This window comes from Photinus pyralis, unplaced genomic scaffold (assembly GCF_008802855.1).
Source record: "Photinus pyralis isolate 1611_PpyrPB1 unplaced genomic scaffold, Ppyr1.3 Ppyr1.4_LG7, whole genome shotgun sequence".
Classification (NCBI taxonomy): Eukaryota; Metazoa; Arthropoda; class Insecta; order Coleoptera; family Lampyridae; genus Photinus; species Photinus pyralis.
The window spans coordinates 34,648,394-34,668,763 of NW_022170738.1; the positions used below are offsets into that span (position 1 = coordinate 34,648,394).

At 38.1% G+C, this 20,370-nt stretch overlaps 3 protein-coding genes across 3 annotated transcripts; 2 read left to right on the plus strand and 1 right to left on the minus strand.

Moving 5' to 3' along the window:
* Positions 1-3,882: 3,882 nt before the first annotated feature.
* Positions 3,883-5,889, minus strand: LOC116176201 (spermine oxidase-like). The gene is made up of 4 exons (XM_031494681.1): positions 5,481-5,889; positions 4,850-5,400; positions 4,597-4,802; positions 3,883-4,549 (listed from the first exon to the last, which is right to left on the minus strand). The coding sequence occupies exons 1-4, from the start codon at positions 5,887-5,889 to the stop codon at positions 4,312-4,314; spliced, it is 1,404 nt and encodes a 467-aa protein (XP_031350541.1). The 3' UTR covers positions 3,883-4,311.
* Positions 5,890-9,788: 3,899 nt separating this feature from the next.
* LOC116176202 lies at positions 9,789-13,598 on the plus strand. Its single transcript, XM_031494682.1, has one exon. It carries the CDS (start codon positions 9,789-9,791, stop codon positions 13,596-13,598), a length of 3,810 nt encoding a protein of 1,269 aa, XP_031350542.1.
* A 5,475-nt stretch (positions 13,599-19,073) lies between these two features.
* LOC116176203 lies at positions 19,074-20,273 on the plus strand. The gene has a single exon (XM_031494683.1). The coding sequence runs from the start codon at positions 19,074-19,076 to the stop codon at positions 20,271-20,273; it is 1,200 nt and encodes a 399-aa protein (XP_031350543.1).
* Positions 20,274-20,370: the final 97 nt, after the last annotated feature.

The following is a 20,370-nucleotide window of genomic DNA, read 5'->3' on the forward strand; positions in this document are numbered from 1 at the left end:
GTTAAAACGTATGTTGAATTAGGTAATAGTTATTTATGCAATGAGTGTATAAATGAGGCGTTTTATTGGTGAGTGAGATGTTTAGTCCACGAGCGCAGCGAGTGGACTAAATTCGAACGAACCAATAATCGCCGATTTATACATGAATTACATACAACATTTTTTCGTCGACCTCACTGGGGTAGGTTATTTTAAAATCAACTACGAGAAATTACAAAAGAGATTATGAGCTACGATTTTTCACTAAATTACAGCTATTGTCGTTGCTATAGTAATATGTTGTTTAATGCTGTACCCACAGAATACGGCCTTCTCAGAATAGAAACAGCAATGTTACAAATTTGTATGGTATATTGGCGGACCCTGGTGGGTGTACTGTGAACTAAAGCATCAAAATCAGAGTAGCGCCATCTGGTGACCAGCTTCTAAATCCATGAAGTAATTTCCCCAATTCGATCTAAATCACAAATATAGATAAAGAATACACAGTTGTTAAATTGCAAGTGTATTTAGATACAATCACATTACATTATTTAACACAGACATCTTAAATTACATGTTTACAAATTACATATAAAACTCAGAAGTAAGTAAGTGCAACTTACGCTTTGTAGAAGTTAACACTTTGCAAAAAGATCCTTACGTAACGAGTTGTCCTACGAAATATTTGGTTTTAATTGCTGTTTGGACTACATATTTTTGTTAAAAAATATCTTGAGAACTAAATTATTTGTTCCAAGAGGTAATAAAACCGTTTCAGCAAATTGTCACACAAGTTTTTGACAACAAATGTTAACTTGATCCTGGTGCTTACTGGTTACTTGAGAAGCGAGGGTGGAAGTTGTTGAATTATCTAAAACGAATTACAATATAAGTATCTACATCTATACATAAAACTCAAGTCTACACCCTTTTGCGCCTATAGGTACAGTTGGTAATAATTCTGCCTCAATTTGTACCTGTTACTTACCTTGCATAAATAGGAAAGAAATAATAGCACATTTCAATCCTCTTCGCGTTTCATGCACAAAACAATCTGTTTCAAAATGTGGGAAACGATGCCTTTTTGATATTTTATTGTTACAATCCGCCACACAACACTTTTTACGGTCACATAACTTGTTCATATTTTAAATCTTTCAAAAGTCAAAATTGACATGTGTAAAACCATGTGTACGTATAAAATCGACGGTAAAAATATTTCCTGTAACGAGCAAAATTACAGGTTTTGCAAAAAAATATTTGAGTCTGCGATAAATAGTTCTCCGTACAACCACGGGAAACGCTGTAATCAGTGACAATTTAGCGCCATTTATGTTTCTGTTCTGTGAAGGTCTTATTCTGTGCGTCAGTCCTCGTAATCGCAGTGGAAGATTATGTTGCTTGCTCTGCTGCGGAGGCGATTTTAACATTATATCCACTCAAATCAAAAGAAACTTATTGGAACGGTTTCGATCAGTTCGGCAATTGATGGAATACAATGAATTTGAAAGGAGATATTTCCGAAAATGTCATGTTGACATTTTACCTTGAAAAGGTATGTGAAATTAGAATGTAATTCTTTTGCAACTGTACTAAAGTACGTGTATTAACAGTTAAAGATATGGAAAAGTTCCTCTCTGTGGTCGACGTACTCAATGTTGAAGGTAAAGTAACTGAATACCTTAACAATACCTTATCCGAGAAGATATACACAGGATATGCTTTGCTGAGATCGTTGGCGACCATACTGGCTGCTGATCTCACTACATTAAAACCGAGATTAAAATGGTTAGGTGGATGGAAGTTCTCAGCTGTTGCCGAAAGTGAATTGTTATACATATAAATGTCATTTCCCTTTAATAAAATGGTTGTTATGTACAAGTTGTTGCTAACGATTAATGGTTGCTAACGTATAATGGTTTCTAACCATTAATGAGCTTGATTACTACACCCGTAACTAAGGTGTAATTTATGCTGTTATCGAGAGGTCGACGAAAAATAATTATTATTAAGCTACGATTAAACATTCTTTACAAAAATGCAGCCAGATAGAAACCAACATAAGGCAAAAAATATCTGTAATCCTAATAACAAATCTAAAATTTAAACCACTTTTCAGTGGATGAAAATATGGATAGATCCAAAACAATCCACCCTTAATATCTAACGAACGAGATCTAAGATCGCCATGCGGTTTTCCCTAAACATGAGTATGGAGGGAGCCATATTTGGCGGTGATTTGTTCTTTTCTACGCACTTTATCCCTGTAGAAAATTTAATTCTTTCTTTTTATTAGGGAGAAGATTGTAAAATTTCAATACTATTAGTCCAGTCAAATTAGCGCAGTTTTGGACAAATAAAAACATTAATCGGTAAAGATCTGAATTTTGGTATACACATTTATTGGGACTTTCTATTGAACATACTAAAAGTCCCTGTCAAAATCTGTTGCGCTCGAGACGCCATCTTGGAAAAACGGTACACTTTTCCAGTTTTTTGCCCATGTCTCGGCAACTATTACTGATACGAAGAAATAGTTTACATAAAAAATATAGTTTACTAAATTCCCTATAAAAAAGAGTATTTACGTTTTTTTTGTATCTCCAATACTTTAGCTGTAATCTCACGTTGAATGCGTCAGAACGCGTTTAGGCCCCGTATCGTAGTTATAGTAAAGAGTATGGTTACTCTTTGGTTATAGGAAGGATGCCGTCTTTTTTATGACTACACCGAAAGCTGTAAAAGCACCAAAAAATGAAAAAAATGTAAAAGCATTCTAGCAATGACAAAATGTTTCATGATACGACGTCATGTTATTTTCAAAAAGGTAAGCGAAAATGATTTAAATTGTTGGAGCCACGAAATGATTTCTGAAGCTGGAGAAGGCCGTTCTCTGCATATAACGTGCCTGCTAATGAGAGATATTTAAACCGACATCGTTATCAGACCTTCAGAAAATACGCGTACAAGGGTCAGCCGAATCTAACCACTTTTACCCCTTCGGTTACCCACTACAGCTGCAGCGGCGCAGCAACACACGTTTCGTATTAATCAGCAAGTTCAGAAATTCCGTGGATATGAAAAATCTCCCGAACTGTGGAGTTGAAGGAGAGTCCACGATTTCCTTGACCCTGTTTGGTCACTGAAGGCTTCCAGTCTACACTCAGTGCTTAACTGCTCACATTGAAGATGAAAGTTCTATTGAGAGAGAGGGAGAGAGAGAGAGAGTTTTATGAGAAACCTTTAAACGTGTCTCATACCAAGCTTGAGTGCGACGACTTCGCATATACATATAAGAAATACTGGCAGAATTTTCAATAAATTTAATGATTTGTAAAAAGTTGTAAAAAAATGTATGCGCGACTGTTTCGAGAGCTCAGGATACTTGATTCCCTATTCGATGTCGGATTATAACTAAAGTATTGGACATACAAAAAAATGTTAATATGATTTTTTATGGGCAATTTAATAAACTATATTTTTTATCTGAGCTATTTTTCCGTATCAATAATTGTTGCCGATATATAGTCAAGAATCTGAACAAGTGCTCCTTTTTTCCAAGATGGTGCCTCGAGCGCAACAGATTTTGACGGGGACTTTTAGTATGTCCAATGGGGAACACTAATGAACATGTGTACCAAAATTCAGATCTTTACCGATTAATGTTTTTATTTTTTCTTATTTGACTGGACTATATATGAAAACTCAAAATTGTTTATTATTTTTCCGTTGCCAAACAACGCTAATACAGCACACTCACTTCCCCACAATCCCCACCACACCCGATGTTAAATATCTTATGTAGCTTCATATCTTGTGTAACAAATAAATAAAGATATGGATAACACCTTATTGTTTTACAAAAATCATGACAAATCTTATAATAACAATACTCCAGATTGGTAACCCATTTTCAGTAGAATATGCAATGAAGGGGTTGGGTAGTTTAACGAAGGAGTAGCTAGTTAAACCTGACCCATTGTTGGTCAGACTCCTTATTAAGATGCGACAACTCTACTGTAAACTCACCATTCATTGGAAACGTCCCTCTGCAAACCAGGATTAAACGAGTACGGTACTTGACCGGTGATTGCAAGAAAAGTAGGTCGTATTACTGGTCTTTTGAATTAAGAAATTTTAACCCGGTCAATTAGGTAAGTATAATTACCGGTAGCCGGTCCGTGTGGCGCAGTGGTGTTGAAATGTTTTTACATCTTTTGACTTCGGTTCGTAGTTAAAGCTCGTTCCGTTATTTTTTTTGCATCTTTTGCGTTATTATATTTTCACTACCGATTGTGACAAAACTGGGAATCTATAGCCTGGATAAATTCATTTATATAAATTAATGATTCGATCTGCTTCTCGAAATCCTGTCTCTATTGCGCCGTGAACAGTCGAAAAATAAAATTGACTGGTTGCTTCTCCTGCAAACAAAAGGATCGACTTCCCCGTCTTTGTGACAATTGGTTCCGATAGTACAGCGGCCTGAGATTCACCAAGCTTTTGGGATTCTACACTTTCAAATGAGTACGTTCCGTAAAAATGGGGATCAGCATACCAACTCTTCCTAGACAACCATGAGATAAGGCACCCTTCTTTATTAATTTTAATTACCTTAATATCCTATCGGGACGGGTTATGTTGGGGTACTCGTCTGCTAGGAATTGAGGCAATATGTGCATAAGACCATCTATGATTGTGTCATCGGTTAATTTTTCAATTTCCGGCACCAATTCCCCGCTGTACCACGCCGAAAGAACGTTAGGATTCTTTTGATTTGGAAAGATACTCAAAATTCGTGTCGTCCATGATAGGTTACCCTACAAGAAATCAGATTCACATTCATTGGTCGATTTAGATGACTAACTAGTTTAGGTCCCTCTGGAAATTCGTGTGCAGAATTCTGCAAATCTTCCTTGTTCCATACGAATTCTGCACCGCCAAAATCAGCATTCCACCATTTGTGAGGGAAATGTAAGAAAATTTTCGCAATAGCGTCATAACCCAAAGATTGAATTGACCGAATCTTCCTTTTGGACAGTTTTGGGCGGAATAGTGTACTGTAATGACGTTTTAGTACACCAAGTGACGGTGTCCAAATTACGTGATCGGCGATGTGGGAACTTCCGTCTGTGCATTTCACTCGAGCCTTGCGTGGGGTTAAATAAATTCGACCAACTCTTTTATTTAAGAAGATACTATCTTGAACGGGAGCATCCCCCATCAAAATCTCTAGAATGGTTTTATAACCCAATCCATTCCAACCGAGGTAGTTGTTTCCTTCAGTTGGCTTCAAATCACTTTTATGTGCCAGTTTCAACCAAGAAAACACAGCGAAAACTGTTTCCACGTGCCTCTGAAGCAAATCTAGGCATTCCTCCACTAGCGCCAGTTCCTCTTTGCTCTCCCAAGCAAGATCTTTTAATACCTGAAATCAGCTAAATAAGAAAGGACATTTCTCGTTTGTACTCACTTCTCAGTAAAAAGGTCGCCCATACTTTTATCCTTCGAATGGTTGCCTTTAAAACCGAAGTCATATATCTTGTATAATTTTGGTAAAAATTCGACATCCATACGTTTCAATCGCGAATGGTACACCAGCGACGAAGATGCATCATCGGTCAACATTTGTAGGTTCTTCACCATTTCGTATACTAAATTCTCTCCATGACACCATTCCGCACCCAAATCGATAAAGTGTTCGCCTAATTGCACGCTGTGAATCCGGCCGCCAATCCGATTACTCGCTTCCAAAATTTTGATGTTTGTAAAGCCGTTTTTATATAATCGTGATGCAGCAGCAATTCCCGCCGCTCCAGCACCAATAATCACAATTCGAGTATCGTTAGTGAAATCGATGAACGAAAGGGCGCTAAGGTAAATCGTCGCGAAAAGTATGGCGCGCATGTTTCGAAATTGGGCCTATTTCCCTCATTAACACCGTTTTTTGTATATCGCCTTATCATCTTAATCAGACAATGTCAACTACGAGCTAATTAATAAGTACCTTGTGTATCTAGCAAGGTTTCTTACATTATTAACTGATAATTAAAAATCATTAAACGTAAAAATTTGTTATTAATTTTTTGGTAATAAAAGTACTTATAGACAATTGATTAAAGTAAAGTTTCCTGACAACTGTATGAGTCCATAATCCTCGTAAGGTAATGCACTACTCTGCCATGCATGCTTGGAATGAGGTGATCTATGCCTTGGTGCCATATAGAAGTACCGAATCTCATCGCGAATGTGCTGCAGATCTATCGGCGAAGCAGACAATCTACCCAGCCTTCTTCCTATCATATCGCAACCCTGTGCGTTTATGTTTCTTTCCAAAAATACTAGACGAGACCTACTTTCATATGACATGGCATCCCAAACCATAAGTCCTTTAGGAAGCGCCTCCTTATGTCTTTTGTTAACTACAAGATAAGGCGTGGTTGTTAGCATTGAAGACCTTATTCTCCGGTAAATTGGTTTCAAACAGAGTTGTCCTGTAGGGGCCAGCAGACCAGGGGGCACCATTAATTATGCGATTTTTACGGTTACTAGTTCTGCGAACTTCTCCGGTCCTCTACAATGTTGGTGTCTGCATTTTTCTGTCCAAATATTGACTCTCGCATCCTTATTATTCGCCCCTTTTCAAATTTACTTAATTGGCAAAAACTATTGCGTCGACGCACTTATATAGTTGGTGTTAGACGGTTGATCGTAAAATCGTTACAATTGAATTAAGAACTACGCATGGGATTTTTGGTGTAGGCCAAGACAACGGTAACTATGCTCTAAGATTAGATTTTAGAAATCTTAAACCGTTTCGCACGCTAGTGACAGTGACAGACAAAGTTAATCGGCGGTCGATAACAAAGAGGCGGTCTATGAAAGATGCTCAAAGTATCCCTTCCCCATTCGAGCGATAAGGCGGTCGAGCTAGTCACTGGCTGATACGAAAAAGGCGTTCCTAATTAATCGGCGGTCCATACGAAAGAATCGGTCTATGGAAGATGCGAGAGATTCCCCGGGTTTTCCCTCTCGGTGATCGACACGGAAAAGGCGATCTTTGCCAGATGCAAAATGTAATCCTCTCTACGACGTTCTTCTGTCCTAGGGCGTTCAAGTTTACACTGTATGTGCTTCTAAAAGTGGTTTTATTAAAGTGTATCCACATTTAACATGGAAGGGTATGCCCAGCATTTCAATTTAGTAGACAAACCAGTTAATATAACCTCTTCAAAAATTAGCGTTTTTCGTATTCTACATACAAAAATACCTCAAACATGGCGAATTTACAATTCCTCCAAAATGACAACATTTCTGTGTAGTATAGATATTAACGAAAGATTACACTCAACGCCCAAAAGTTAATTAAACATGACGACAATACCTATAATTTACATAGTAAGTAGATGACCAATGTATGTTCTGGCGCAGGAAGTGACGTCACACCAATACCTATGTATGTTCTGGCGCAGGAAGTGACGTCACACCAATCAGAGACGAGCTCGTGACGTCACAGCCAATCAGAGACGAGCACGCCCCCCTATGCATCTTGGATGTTATTTTGGACCCGCCTCATCGGTCACGTGATTGCTATAGACAAAAATTTTTTTTTTTCAATCTGCGTTGGGAATCGAACCCACGATACGTGAATTACGAATCTGCCGCCTTAACCATCTGAGCTAAGCGAGGCTTTGAGATATGAACGTTTAGCAGTTCAAGTATTGTTAGAATGTGGGTGGAGCGCGATTGCAGGGGCGTAGAGGGTAAATCGTATGGGGTAGCAGTAGGAGCGGTAGATGCCCCTAGTAGGCCGTATAAGCTCACAAGCCACACAACGCTACGGAGAGCGTTGAGATGTTTGCGAGTTGTAGAAGGGTATAACGCGGGGGTGTGTCGCCGATAGGGGCTAGGGGCTAGGGGCTAGGGGCTATTTGGCGGGGAAGCGCGTTAAAATGATAAAATAATACGTACGACGCTCGTGTGCGAAAAATAATTATTCATATTGCTAACTAGAAAGGAAATGAGCTTATCTTCTTTATGCTTTATTTTTATTTTTAGACGCAATTCACAGTCTCTTTGCAATACGTTGGGGATCTTGATCCATATTTTCTTTAGTAACAGCGCGCGAAATTTAGTTGTTTGTTATTATAATTAGGATGGGAAGCTGCAATCTCGCAATAGTGTTTATTTATAGCAGCTATGATAAGACGCTTAAATCGTGTGCGAAAAATCTTATCTTCTTTATGCTTTATTTTTAGACGCATTATTCTAATATTACATTCTAATATGACATTGGTTTTCGAATATGCTTTGACGAAATACAATCATTACAATAAATCATTAGCGGAGCGGGTCCATCGATGTGAGTGCGCTGCCACGGCTGGTTCCAATGTTTTGTACATCGTATTCGATTACGTAATTCACAGTCTCTTTGCAACACCTTGGGGATCTTGATCCATATTTTCAATAATTCCTCTACACTTAAACTTAACAATTCGCTCTTCGTCTCGATATAATTAGACTCCTTTTGAGCCTCTCGCTGAGCGATGTTGGCAAGTATTCGATCCATTAGCGTTCGATATGAGGATTTAACGCAATAATTTTTAGCATACCTCGTTCTCAGTTTTATACCTATACCTTTAAGATTCACTGCGCATGATGGATTTCTTTTAATCCCCTCCAAAGTAGTTTTAAGAGAAGGTATAAAAGCAATAAGAAAGTAAGAAATCGATTTATATCGAGATGAGTGCACAAATACAACAAGAATCGCAAGATAGGTACCAATCACCTCGTCAAAGGAACTGCTACAATCATTCGCCTTTAACGTTTTTTCGTTTAATGATGCTGATTGCGGTATTTTTCATCATGGTGCTGGAATAATGGTGGGTTTATGGTTTCCTGCCGCGGTTTTCATTACGATCTCTTTTGATAATAATTTCCGCCTTTAACGTTTTTTTTTTTGTTTTTTTTCGTTTAATGATGCTGATTGCGGTGTATTTGTTCATGGTTTTCATTTCCTGGTGATTAGTTTTCAAAGGATGCCGCGCGAGTATATGTTTAATGATGCTGATTGCGGTGTATTTGATCATGGTTTTCATTTCCTGGTGATTAGTTTTCAAAGGATACCGCGCGAGTATATAAGAATCTCACTTATATTATTATAGATAGTATCAAAATTGTATTCGAGTAACAATAATGGATCTAAATAAATCCTTGCAACGAATTAACGCGATTGGAAATGCCGTTGAAAGAACCGTTATTAAAGTTCGAGACATGGAAGTGGGAAAAATATACGAAATAGAAAAAATCAAAGCAATATCAACCCAATATGGACGAGGGATAGTGTGCGAAATAGCGGGTAATGCTTCAATTTTCCTACCGCAGCGGATGGTTAAAGAAATGGAAGAAAACGTGATCGATCAATTGAACAATTTGAGGATGGGCGTCGTGTTAAATGGTTTTCTCAAGAACGATACGCCGAAAGTAGAATTAATAACAATAGGCAATTAAATTGGTATTGTAACAATAATACGAATAAATGTATTAAGCCTGCTTTTGTAATTTTCTGGTTTCGTTATTTGTTTTTTCTTATGGTCATCAAGGTTCTTGGCGATAAGGATTATACCCCCTCCGTAATTTCAACTCCTATATAAAAGCATCTAAAGGTATGTGTGAGCAAATTATAACTTGATTGGTTTCTATAACAAGCTTCAGTGCGCTTTGTATCTTCTCCAGTTTCAAGCCTCAAATATCAGGCAAGTGTTTTCAGATTATTTGCATATTTTAATTATATCGATTTAGGAAAAATGGCTAATACCATCGATAATGTAAATAGCACGCTTGAAGTTATTGAACATTTCTACAAAAACTATAATCTCGGCGATGTCAGCAAGATCCCGAAAATCACCAACATAATCGATGCCAATCTTAGGCAAATTAAATCCTCGCTAGCGGGTTCGATATCGGTTGGAGATAAACGGCACCTTGCAGCTATGGCTGGAAAAATGGAACGTTACAAGGTGCTTATTGGTCAACTGGGGAAATCTATAGCCGGCTCCTCCTTGGCTAGAAGACCCTTGGTGGAATGGAGGGATCTAGCGACCGCATTCAAGACACGTGTGAGTACCGGGATTCTTGTTAACCTAGGACATAAGACTTTAGGGCCATTTTTTCATGATAGTTGTAAGTTATTTATTAGTAAGATTAGAGGTATATTTCCTAGATATAATAGTCCGCTAAAAACAAATTTTGAGTTTTGCGCGGAATTTGTAAAACCCGCGATAAATAAAAATAATGAAGTATTAGCATGTAGGGAATTTAGTTTTTTAACAAAGAATTTTAATATCTTATCCGGGGATTTAAATGAGGCTAGCTTAAAACAATTATTTAATAGTAACGTAGTAGACTATCTGATGGATCGATTAATGCAATTCGAGGAGCAAGATAGTGGTTGGGCACTATCCAAGATAATTTCGTTAACTGTGAACGTAAACAGCGTGACATTGTTGCATGCGTCATCGTTTATAGAATTACCGAAAGAAATTAAAGCTAAAAAAGCGGTCATCAATGTTAAAAATAATGATGAGGCGTGTTTTGGGTGGGCGTTGTCATCAGCCCTTTTCCCCCCTGCTCGAGATAGCGATCGCGTATCATCATATCCATATTATGCGCAAATTTTAAATTTTGATGGTATTAGTTTCCCCATGTCTTTAGATCAGTTACCAAAATTTTTAAAACAAAATCCAAATTTATCCATTAATATTTACGGCCTTATTAGGAAAACAAAATCCGATTATGCCACCGTTCCCATTTATTTAACCGATGAAAAGAAAGCTAATCACGTAAATGTACTTATGATCCAGCAGAACTATGAAATCGAAAAGGATATTGAAAGTAATGATACCGTTCTCAATAATGATGAGGTCGACGAATCAGTTCGATTTCATTTTTGCTGGATCAAAGATTTGTTGAGATTGGTACGTTCACAGTTGACGAAAAATTGTAGAAAATTGCATATTTGCGATAGGTGTCTCCACTATTTTAATTCAATAGATAAACTTAGGGTTCATGAGTTAGATTGTAAGTTAGTTAATAAGTGTAAGATAAACATGCCAAAGCCCGGTTCACGTGTATATTTCAAGAATCACGAATTCAAACAAACCTCCCCTTTCATCGTTTATTGTGATTTAGAATGTTTGGTGAAAGATTTTCAGGATGATGAGACGCAAAACACCGTGAAATATAAGCAGCATGACGTATGTAGCATTGCATATTATCTACATTGCACCTTTGACAATTCATTGTCGAGGTTCCGACTGCAAAGGGGCGAGCAATGTATTAATTGGTTTACCAGTGAACTGGAGGAAATTTCAAACAATTTACAACAATATTTTATCAATCCAGTACAAATGGAACAGTTAAGTGATCTGCAAATGTTAGGATATAATGCATCCACTCATTGTCACATCTGCGAAGAGCCCTTTTTAGAGACCCACGTTAAAGTACGCGATCATTGTCACTTTACGGGGCGTTTTCGCGGCAGCACTCACCAGTCGTGTAATCTACGTTATAAAGTGCCCCATATGATACCCGTATTTTTCCATAATTTTAGTGGATACGACAGTCACTTCATTATAAAGGATATTGCGCAAGCTATTCCGGGTAAAGTCAAGCTGTTACCTAAGAATAAAGAAAGATACATTTCGTTTACTAAGAAAATGGAAAATGCGGATGTCGAATTCAGATTCGTAGATTCATATCGTTTCATGAGCGAATCATTAGATAATCTAGCGTCCTATTTAAAGTTTGACGATTTCAAAATTTTGCGCAGCACGTTAAGCCATTTAAATGACGAACAGCTGAAACTTTTAACTAAAAAGGGTGTATATCCGTATGAATATATGTGTAGTTGGGATAAATTTATGGAAAAAGATTTACCGGAAAAGACAAAATTTTACAGCAAGCTGAAGCAATCTCATATTTCAGATCAAGAATATTCCCATGCTCGAAACGTTTGGCGTAAATTTGATATTCAAAATTTAGGTCAATATAGCGATCTTTATCTAATGAGCGATGTGCTTTTACTTGCTGATGTATTCACCAACTTTAGAGAAAAATGCATAACAACGCATAAACTTGATCCAGCATTCTTTTACACAGCGCCCGGATACACGTGGCAATGTATGCTTAATTATACCAAGGTTAAACTCGAGTTGCTCACGGATGTAGATATGATGCTGTTTGTTGAAAAAGGTATAAGAGGAGGCATAACGCAATGTTGTACAAAATACAGCAAGGCTAACCATCAATATTTGGATGAAAAGAATTTTGATCCTAGTAAACCCTCTACTCATATCATGTATATGGATATGGTTAATTTATATGGTTGGGCTCAAAGCCAATGTTTACCTCTAAACAACTTTAAGTGGCTTAGCGAGTCTAAATTAAAGTCATTAACTCCTGAAGCGATATTGAATATATCCGATAATGCGGATGAAGGTCTTATTTTAGAAGTGGATTTATCATATCCTCAGCATTTGCACGATCGGCATAAATCAATTCCGTTTTGCGTTGAACATGGCACTCCGCCGGGTAGTAAAAATAAGAAGTTGCTCGCAACTTTGCATCCAAAGACTAGATACGTAATTCACTACCGAAATTTAAAACAATGTCTTCAAGCAGGTCTTGTGCTTGAAAAAGTTCATCGCGCGATAACTTTCAACCAGTCTTGTTGGTTAAAACCGTATATAGACTTGAATGCACGGTTGCGAGCACAAGCCGCTAACCCCTTCGAAAAGAATCTCTATAAATTATTAAATAACGCTAATTTTGGAAAAACGATGGAGAATGTGCGGAACCATCGCATTATTAAACTCGTTACTCGGTGGAGCGGAAGGTACGGAGCCAATTACTACATATCTCAGCCCAATTTTCATAGCAGGGAAATCTTCGATGATGAATTACTAGCTATCGAGTTATCAAAAACCGAAATTTTGTTTAATAAGCCGCTATATGTTGGGATGGCAATTTTGGAGATTTCTAAAACTAGAATGTACGATTTTCATTATAACTTTATGCAGCATCAATTTAGCGACGACCGTTTGAAATTGTTGTACATGGATACCGATAGTTTAGTGTATGAGATGTTATGTGATGATGCATACGATTTGATACGCGCAAATATTTCTCGATTCGATACGTCTGATTATTCTGAAAATAACATCTATAACATTCCAAGATGTAATGGTAAAGTTTTAGGAATGATGAAGGATGAATTGGGCGGTAGAATCATAACCGATTGGGTGGCTTTGGCTTCTAAAATGTATAGTTTTAAAATTAAGGATAGTGATAAGGATGTAATGAAATTAAAAGGCGTTAGAAATTATATTGTAAAAAATAGATTAACTTTTGATGATTATTTAGAATGTTTAAGGAGCGGGATTACTAAAAGTGTCGCCCAAAGCAGCATCGTATCAAAGAATCACCATGTATATAGTATGGAGCAAAATAAAGTTGCCTTAAGTAATAAGGACGATAAGAGGTATTTAACCTCAAATGGTATTGATACGTTGCCTTGGGGACATTATAGTATTCCCGCTGAAATGGATTTAGGATAAGAAAATATATCGAATGGATGTTTATATTTATAGTTGATTATATAATATTATATTTTGTTTATTTATTGTAAAAGAAACATGTATATGAAAATATATAAATAGCAGTTATACAAAATCTAATTTTTTAATCCAAGAGTCATGCGATTTGTCCATCCCAAGCCATCGAACGTAGAGCTGGTCTCCTTTGCGCCTCAAAACTTTCTCAATGAGAAAGATATCCCGATGAGCGGTTTTCTGTAATTCTTCTGCGTAGAATTGACCCATTATCGGTTTGGATAGTAAATCCTCTAATAGATATGTAGCGGGATTGCCAACCTTCACTTTTGTAATTTTAAATAATTCTGTGGAAAAGTTCGGAGTATAGCCTTTTGAAAATACGGATTTATACTTCGAGATCCGAACGTAGTCACCAATTTTAAATTTCGCGGGCCCCATTAATTTTATGTTGTGGAACATGGGTAAATATGTTTTAGAGGTTACATCCTTGGGTTTCATTTTAATCGTGGAATGCCTTGTATTGTTATATTTCGAAGTTATTTCCGGTAGCACATGGATCCACTTATATTTTCCTTGAAGACTAAATGCCTTGTATAAGGCGTTTTTCAACGTTCTTATCGTCCTCTCAACTACAGCGGCCTTTTTCACACTATACGTAGAGTAATGATTTATCGCATGCGTTTCCGTTAACTTTGCAAACTCCTTATTATAGAATTCCTTTCCTTGATCAGTTTGTAAATTGACTGGCACTCTTCCTTCTTTCAAAATAGATGTCATAGCCTTACACACTTCACCGGCATGCTTTGATTTTAAAGGTCGTGTCCAAAGATACTTCGAATAGCAGTCTATTACCGTCAGCATGTATTTATTTCCCCGGTTCTCTTTAGAGTACTGTATGAATTCGGCTAAATCCGCTTGCCATAAATCATCGCGATGTTTAATAATGGTTCGTTTTCGAGGAAAATTTTTGCGAGCGGGCTTATGTAGCTCTTCGACAACCTCAAGCTTTGACATCTTACACTTAACTCGGAGGCTAATCGAAACCTAGCCTAGTTCTATGGTGTTTGTTTATTTCCTTTTCTAACTCCTCCAAATAATTTTTATGCCCGTCTAAGATTGACATAATTGTATTTAGACGCACTGCGAGAAAACCGCTGGTTACTGCTTCATCATGTTCCACCGGATCTGCTACGTGTCTTAAACGATTACTCTCCATGTTATACCGATTCATTGTGTACTTAGCATGCAGCTCGCTAATACACCTATCCACATATTGTTTGGTGGCAACATCGCTACCCCAATACGGGTCGATAACGTTACGAATCCTCTTATTTTGCATATTATAGTCCCCATCACCGGTTAATTTCAAATTAACTTTTGCACATTCACCTGTTGTCTCCTGATCACTGCGAATCCTATTTCTTGATGATGAATGACGTCCAAACTTGTCAACGCTCATTGTTACACTAAACTATTATGCCTTCTTCTCTGAGCTCCTCCTCAATACTTGAGATTTCATTGTTGTGACCGGTGTGACCGGCTACTCTCGATGCATGCAGCAATCTAAGACGTTCGACTAATTCGTGGGGCGTATTCCATTACACGTACTCTTTAACTGTATTGTTTACCTCTTTCATACCCGTTCCATAGTGCTCCGATAGTAGTGGTTTAAGGATATTGCGATATTTATGCGACTTGGTACCCACAATCTGATGACCTGGATCGTAATTCCTTCGGTAGCCATTAGTGACATCTAAAATTTCCTTATACACTCGTCCATCCTTGGAAGAAAATTCTTGAGGCTTTTTCAGTACAAGCAATTCATACAACCCTGGAGTACCGTTGTAAATTTTATCCTTTATTATTAAATTCGGTCCGTCAAATGTCACTTTAGAGTCTCCAATAGCCCACTGATCGAAATTGGCATCATATCGAAGACCATAAAAGTGATCAATGTCGCCTTTGGTATCTTTAATCATTCGTTCGATATATTGGCGCGGCAAAACATGATACTGATTTAGAAATTGTTGAGCGGCGTCTTCAGTGTCGAGTAATTGTGATAAGTTAATCGTTTCAGTAGTGTCCTCATCTTCACCTTCTTTCCCGTTATCATACGCTATGTTACTAATCTCATCAGTTTCGATAAAATTAAGTCGTTTAGCAGCTGCTGTGATCGGTCCATTTTCAGAGCGCTGTGGTGTTCGGAACTGTTCTTCTTCTTGAATTGGGGTAGATTCATATTCGATTTTATGTTCAACTTTCGGTATCAATTTAGGTATCTTGGGTTCTTGCTTAGCTATCTTTTTAAGTGGTTCTACTATTGGCTTATATGTTGTTTCAACCAAGCGTTGAGTTTCAAGCTCGCCTCTTTTTAGCACTTCAAGCTTACGCTTGATAGCATTGCGGGTCTTCGTCAATTTCTGCTTTATCGTTTTATCTCTTGCGTTCATTTTTATGGCCTACACAGAATCGACTAACAGATTTTCAAACTGGTACCGGTTCAAATAGCTGTTGGACCGGATAGCAAAGCCAATTGATAGCTGTTGGACCAGTTGGCAAAGCAGATGGACCAGTTGGCAAAGCTGATAGACCAGTTGACAAAGCTAATGGACCAGTTGGCAAAGCTGATGGACCAGTTGGCAAAGCTGATGGACCAGTTAGAAAAGCTGGTGGACCTGATGGGCAAAGCCGTTGGATAGCTGTTGGACCGGTTCTATTAAATCAGATTATAATCTAATATAGCAGTCGAACCCTTTTCGATATCTACCGTAGTCAAAGTCTTTCACTATACAGATAAAATTATACTTATCCACCCAACACTTTGAACACATTAATTTAAACTGATCAAAGGTCATATCTGTACCAACGTGCTCGTCATACACATGTTTTAAATTTAAATAGTCTTGTTTGAATAGAACAATAACGTTAACATTATCGCGTATTAATTGTTTCGGTATCTTTGAATATGTTTGACAAAGATAGAATGAGTCCACCCCGGAATGTCGTCCTCTGCAGAAGTAATCTCTAATTACGTCTTGATTTAGACAGGCCACGTCATCAAAGATCATTATCGAATTCTTATTAATCTCTTCGAGAGTGATTACGTCAGCCTTATCGCTAAAAGCATTGTACTCAATACCCTTGATAGGTGTAAGTATTTGCTCCAGGTACTTGTACTTTGGCTGCTCTAGCGACTTTGAGTATACATACACGTTTTCAAACGAAAGGCCGTGCGGTGCTTCCAATAAACTAATCATGACATTTGTCTTTCCGCACCCCGAAGGACCGCAGATCACTGCTCTAATTGATGCTGGAAATAAAGGCCCATGCCTCCCCACTACTTCTGATTTTAGAAAATCGTGATTATCTACGTTTAAATGTTGAGGCTGCTTTATAAACATCATTATTAGTCGCTGGTTCTAGTTATACTAACAGTTCATGGCTAATCACCGAGTAAGAAAGGGGTTGATTAACACTTTAATAAACAAATTACCAGTAGAACTTCATATTCCCGGATATCAGTACTGCGGCCCTGGAACAAAGTTGGAACAGCGTTTAGCTCGCGGTGATTCTGGAATAAATCCGTTGGATGCTGCATGTAAACAACACGATATCGCGTACGGTCAATTCAAAGACTTAGAGCATCGCCATAAAGCTGACAAGGACCTTCAAAACCAAGCTTGGAGTCGCGTAAAATCGAAAGATTCGAGTTTTGGAGAAAAAACTGCCGCTTTAGCCGTAGCCGCCGCGATGAAAGTTAAAAGGAAGCTAGGAATGGGAGTTGCGCAACGCAAGAAGAAAGAAAGAAAAATGAAGCATAAGAGTTGCTCGTTTAGAGGAGGAGTTCTATCGCATGCTCGAAATTCAATAAGGCGGATGAAAGATGCAAGCATAAAGAAACTTGTCGATGTGAGTTTGGCCGCGGCAAAGAAAGCGGTTAAAGTAGCGGGCGGTAAAAAGAAGGTGCGAGTGCCGAGAGTTATTCCTATACCTAAAATTGGCGGCTTTCTTCCTTTCCTTATACCGCTATTTGCGGGCCTTTCGGCTGCCGGTGCACTAGCCGGTGGAGCAAGTGGGATAGCTAAAGCGGTTAACGAAGCATCTGCAGCTAAGAAGCAATTGGAAGAGAGTCAACGTCATAATGCCACAATGGAGGCTGTAGCGTTGGGCAATAAAAGCGGTGGAGCACTCTACCTTAAGCCATATAAGAAGGGTTACGCCTTATATTTGAAACCTTTTCCAAAAAACGACTAAACTTGCCGCGGAAAGCATTAACCAATTTCGATCTGCATAAATACGCTAAAAATGTACCGTTCTTTAGAGGAGTATTCATGCGCAACACATTACCTCAAAAGCCCCATTTTAACGAATGCGCTATTGTGAACCTGGATGATAGCCAGGGAAGAGGTACTCATTGGGTTGCTTACAAGAAACGCGGCAGGAAAGCGGTTTACTATGATAGTTTTGGAGACTTAGGCCCTCCAAATGAAATAGTTAAATACTTAAAAGGTTGTAAGATTGTTTATAATTATGATAGAGAGCAAAACTATAACACGTTTATATGTGGACACTTGTGTTTAAACTTTCTGTATAATAAATAATTTACATCTAAAACGCTAGTTTTCATTTCTACCTATCAATCATGTCTCGAACGTTCACGCTAACGGGTGTAGGAAACGTGCTCAGTACTACGTATTTCCCACCAATAGAGCTTGACTCGAGTTTCCAATATGGCTTGGGATTGGTGGGATTTTACGGATGCAATTCTATACGAAATATATTCGAAGGTAATAATAAATTTTATTATACATCGAACGATGCAAAGGAACAAGAGATTACAATTCCAAGTGGAGCATATGAAATTGAAGAGATCAATAGGTATTTGCAGAAATATATTAACCAACCAAACGACTCGATGGATTTTATCTTAAGACCCAACAATAATACCTTAAAGTGCGAAATGGAAACCAAACACAATGTTGATTTTACCAAGACGGGTTCTATTGGGCGCATGCTCGGATTCTCGCCATCTATTTACAAAGGAGGTATGGTTCACGAGTCCGACTTGGATGTGCAAATAGTCAACGCCACAAATATACATGTTGAGTGCAATTTAACCGGAGGAGCGTATCGGAATAGTGAAAAATCTCACACCATTTTTGAATTCGACGTGCACGTTGAACCAGGCTATCGTATGGTCAAGGAACCCACCAGCATTATATATTTACCCGTACTTACCCATCAAATTGATAACATTACCTTGCGATTGCTTGACCAAGAAGGTAAACTAGTGGACTTTGGTGAAGAAAAAGTGACTATTAGATTGGAATTGAAAAAATATGGGCCTTAAAATCTTTTACAAGAGCGGATCTTCACTCAGTCAGGCTTCGCGTACAGACGAGCAAACATCGTCGGGTGCATTAACTGAAAACGACGTAAAGTTTCTGGAATATCTTGGTTACAAAGTACTCCGAAAATATGGAAGAAGCGCTGAAAAATCTCTTCAGTAGCGTAAAGTATGAGGATATGATTGTGGAATGCGATCGGCGAACCTACCATCCTTACTCGACGAATGCTTATGGTAACTCGGACGAAATCAATCTTGTAATTCAAAAGGCGGATCTTATCACGGCCACCTACGACAGCGTGATCTACTTGGAGGGAACGCTTACTTCATCGGAAGCGAAGCAGTTCGAGTTGACCAACAATGCTCCACTATTTCTCTTCGATGAAATTAGATTTACGCTGGGAGATCAAGTGATAGAAATCGTGAGATTACCCGGAATAAACAGCGCAATCAAGGGATTTTGTTCTTATACAACGGACCAAAGTAATTGTTTATCACAAGCAGGATGGAGTCCCCGCAATAAACCTCTGCAACTGCTAAACGCCAACAAGACAGCCTTCTGTGCATCTATACCGCTAAAACATGTGCTAGGATTCGCGGAAGGGTATAAAAAACCATTAGTCAACATACGACAAGAACTAACGTTAATTCGCTCAAAAACCGATGAAGACTGTTATAAAAGCGAAGCGGAGGTGAAAATTAGCCTTAGTAAAGTAACCTGGAAGGTTCCATACGTCATTCCTAACGATTCCATGAAGCTGTCTATATACAGTAGAATTGATAAAAATGTTCCGATCCAAGTAGCATTTCACGCTAGAGATTTATATGCGTATCCAGCATTGCCATCAACCCGCTCTTTGGTATGGCCGGTAAAAAGTAGCACCGGTTTTCAACGACCTCAATGGCTTCTGGTGGCCTTTCAGACTAAGAAACGAAACCAAAAAGGAGAGAATGCATCGCAGTTCGATCATTTAGGCGTCGAAAATATAAAAGCGAACATCAACAACAGAAGATACCCGTATGAGCAGCAGAATCTCTCCTTCGCGGACAACAAGTATATAGATGCCTACGAAGAATATCTAAACTTTCGGACGCAATACTACGATTCTGAAAGTAGTTCTCTTCTCAGTTACGAGGAGTTTAAGAAACAACCAATATTCGTAATCAACTGTACTCGTCACAATGAAAGTATTCATAATGTGGTTATCGACTTGAAACTGGAAGTTGAAACATCTGAAGCATTTGCAGCCGACACCTCCGCTTACTGTATAATTTTGCATGATGTTTTAATTGAATACGAGCCATTTACTAATATAGTACGTAAAATTTAATTTGCATATGCGATTTTAATGTACCTATTGCGAAAATATATAATACATTTTGAAAATGGTGCTTTTCTTTTCCCTATTTATATATAAACAACAAACT

Bases quoted from the DNA above. Each gene is read 5' to 3' on its own strand.
- LOC116176202 (XM_031494682.1), top strand. From the start codon at position 9,789: ATGGCTAATACCATCGATAATGTAAATAGCACGCTTGAAGTTATTGAA.
- LOC116176201 (XM_031494681.1), bottom strand. From the start codon at position 5,889: ATGCGCGCCATACTTTTCGCGACGATTTACCTTAGCGCCCTTTCGTTC. The intron at 4,803-4,849 runs GTTAGTCATCTA...GATTTCTTGTAG, and splicing joins TTCCAGAGGGACCTAAACTA to GGTAACCTATCATGGACGAC. The intron at 4,550-4,596 runs GTAATTAAAATT...ATGGTTGTCTAG, and splicing joins CGTCCCGATAGGATATTAAG to GAAGAGTTGGTATGCTGATC.
- LOC116176203 (XM_031494683.1), top strand. From the start codon at position 19,074: ATGGAAGAAGCGCTGAAAAATCTCTTCAGTAGCGTAAAGTATGAGGAT.